Here is a 2654-nt window from a genome sequence, read left to right as displayed (position 1 = left end):
CTTGCGACGCGTTTTGTTGCGCCGCCGCACGCGAATTGCGGCAACCTGACGGGGCGGGCGGGCGGCCACCGGAAACTTCGACGCCAAGCGCTGCCCCCCGCTGTTCCATTCCACGATCCGGTGGGCGGGTGCTTGGGATTAGCCGCGGCGAGATCATGGCAAGCAATCATTGAATGGAACAGCTCTTCCCCTGCAAGTTGAATGGAAGAACTCATCAGGGTTTTCCATTCCTGCAAGTGGGGCGAACCCATCAGACCTCTCCAGATCGACGCGACCTCCACATAATTTAGTAGTAGGACGTTTTGTTCGTAAATGCAAATTATACCTGCTAGCAAGAGCCCGTTTGGCCTTCTGGTAAAATACTGTTCATCGGGACCGATTTTCTCTCCTCTTTTTCCGTCAGGAGGAGCTGGTGGAGCACCCGTTACTCCTGGTTCTGTGAGAGTGAGCGGAGAGGATAGAAAAAATCAGCTTCGAGAAACTTTGCCCGTAGAAGTTGGAGCCGGCGAGACAGGTGAATCCTCAAGCTGGGAAAATTCTACTACGAAATAGCGCGCAGCTGACAAGTGGGGTCTGAATGCTCGGTGTCCTGCTTGTCGGTAACAGCGAAGTATTGTACCTGACGGCCAGTAATTGGGGCATTCGAATGCGAGCCGATAAAAAGGAAAAAGGGAAACATCTAGCTAATGTGCATTTCTTCATCTCTAACTGGAGCAATAATTGGAGCACAAATGCCTTCAGAACCCGTCCTCATCGCCCGCAGGAAATGCGGGTAGCAAAGGAAAGCTTTTTCACCACTTCCCATGGCCTGCAAAAGATCTGCAGCAGGACACGGACATGAGATGGACGGACGCCTCCGTTTCCTCCTGTCACCCGCTAAATGCCCGAACCGCTCGTGACATCTTCCAATATTAGCAGCTTTGCCACTGAGCCCAGCACACCGCGACACTACAGGCCAAGCAAGGGCAAGGGAGTCATTTCGCAGCGGTGCCCACACGGCGTCGGACACGTAGGCTAACGTTCAGCAACGGGCCGGCAGCCACGCCTGGCTCCCGTACGCCACGTCCTCACCCGCCGCTCCTTTAAAACCCGGTCCCCTCCTACTCTCTCTTGGTATTCTTCCGAAGAGATCAACCCGAACAGAAGAATAAATCAGCCGGAAAAAAAAACACAGAGAGGAAAAAAAAATAAGAACCCTAGCCGCACCGATCAAAGAGTCAGTCGCCGGCGACGGCTATGCCTGCGGCGATCCCCAGAGGCCAAGACCAACGCTTCCAGTGACGCTCGCCGCTGCCGCCTGGTTCGATCCGCTAGGGCGCTGACATGAGGGCCGCGCAGATCGATCCGTCCCCCGCGGCGCCGCCCAAGTCGCGGCTCAAGCGGCTCTTCGAGCGCCAGGTGCTGCGGGTCTCGCCGGCGGAGCGCCTGCCGTCCGCGCCCGCCGGCGGGGAGAAGGATGAGCTGTCGGAGCCCAGCTCGCTGTGCCTGGACGGCATGGTGCGGAGCTTCCTGGAGGACGGCGGCAGCGGGGGTGGCGAGCGGGTAGCGGCCGCGCGGTGCTGCAACTGCTTCCACGCCGGCGACGCCTCCGACGACGAGGACGGCCCCGCCGCGGCGGACGCCGCGGCTGCTGACATCGCGGAGACCATCAAGGTACGGCAGTTGTGATGGCTGCTTCTGAATTGCTGGTGTCGTCGTCTCTTGGTTGTTGACGGTGACGAACTTACCATTTCTGAACCGCGCGTTCGTGCAGGGCCTCGTCCACTGCGCCAGCCTCCGGGAGCGCAACCTCCTCGCGGACGTCTCCACCCAGGTGGAGCGCCACCGCGCGTCGGGCGCGCGCAAGCGGGACCTCCTCCGCCTGCTGGCCGAGACCCTCCGCGCCGCGGGGCACGACGCCGCGGTCTGCCTCTCACGCTGGGACAAGTCCTCCTCCCACCCCGCCGGCGAGCACGCGTACCTGGACGTCCTCCTCCCCGCGGGCTCCGAGCGCGCCGAGCGCGAGCGCGTCCTGGTGGACGTGGACTTCCGGTCCGCGTTCGAGGTGGCGCGGCCCACCAAGGCGTACCGCGCCGTGTTGCAGCGCCTGCCGTCGGTGTTCGTGGGGCGGGAGGACCGCCTGCGCCTCCTCGTGGCCGCCGCCGCCGACGCGGCGCGCGCCAGCCTGAAGAAGCGCGGCCTCCACCTTCCGCCGTGGCGCAAGCCCGAGTACATGCGCGCCAAGTGGCTTTCCCCCTACGATCGCGAGACTCCCCCGCCGCTGACGCCGCCGCCGCAGCAGCCTGAGGCCCCCACCGGTGAGCTCGCCGTCGACGGCGAGGGAGGTGGGCCCGGCGCGTAACCGATGTCGTTTTTGGAATTTGTTTTATTTTCTCTTATTCTTGTGGAATTTGCAGTGTGGTGCTCGTACAGGGACTGGACGCAAATATTCTGCTTTGTTTTTCCCCTTTTTTTTCTTTCTTCCCTTTTTACCCTTTTCATGGGGTTTGATTTCCCCCCGCGGCGTAGATGATGATGATGTAGTAGTAGTAGTAACTAGTCCTGGTAATTATGGAGGAGAAAGGGTACCAAAAAAAAAATCTGTAGCTTTAGTTTGAAGAGATAAAAAGAAAAGGAGATTCCGGACAAAGACCCGTCTGATTCTTTTGGTTTCA

General features: G+C 60.0%; 1 protein-coding gene across 1 annotated transcript; it reads left to right on the top strand.

Moving 5' to 3' along the window:
* The first annotated feature begins 1129 nt into the window (after positions 1-1129).
* On the top strand, positions 1130-2654 carry LOC112876055. Its single transcript, XM_025940089.1, has 2 exons — positions 1130-1653; positions 1754-2654. Exons 1-2 carry the CDS (start codon positions 1324-1326, stop codon positions 2339-2341), a joined length of 918 nt encoding a protein of 305 aa, XP_025795874.1. The 5' UTR covers positions 1130-1323; the 3' UTR covers positions 2342-2654.

This window comes from Panicum hallii, chromosome 9, assembly GCF_002211085.1.
Source record: "Panicum hallii strain FIL2 chromosome 9, PHallii_v3.1, whole genome shotgun sequence".
Classification (NCBI taxonomy): Eukaryota; Viridiplantae; Streptophyta; class Magnoliopsida; order Poales; family Poaceae; genus Panicum; species Panicum hallii.
The sequence above is the reverse complement of the archived record's forward strand: the minus strand, read 5'-3'. Positions and strand labels throughout refer to the sequence as shown.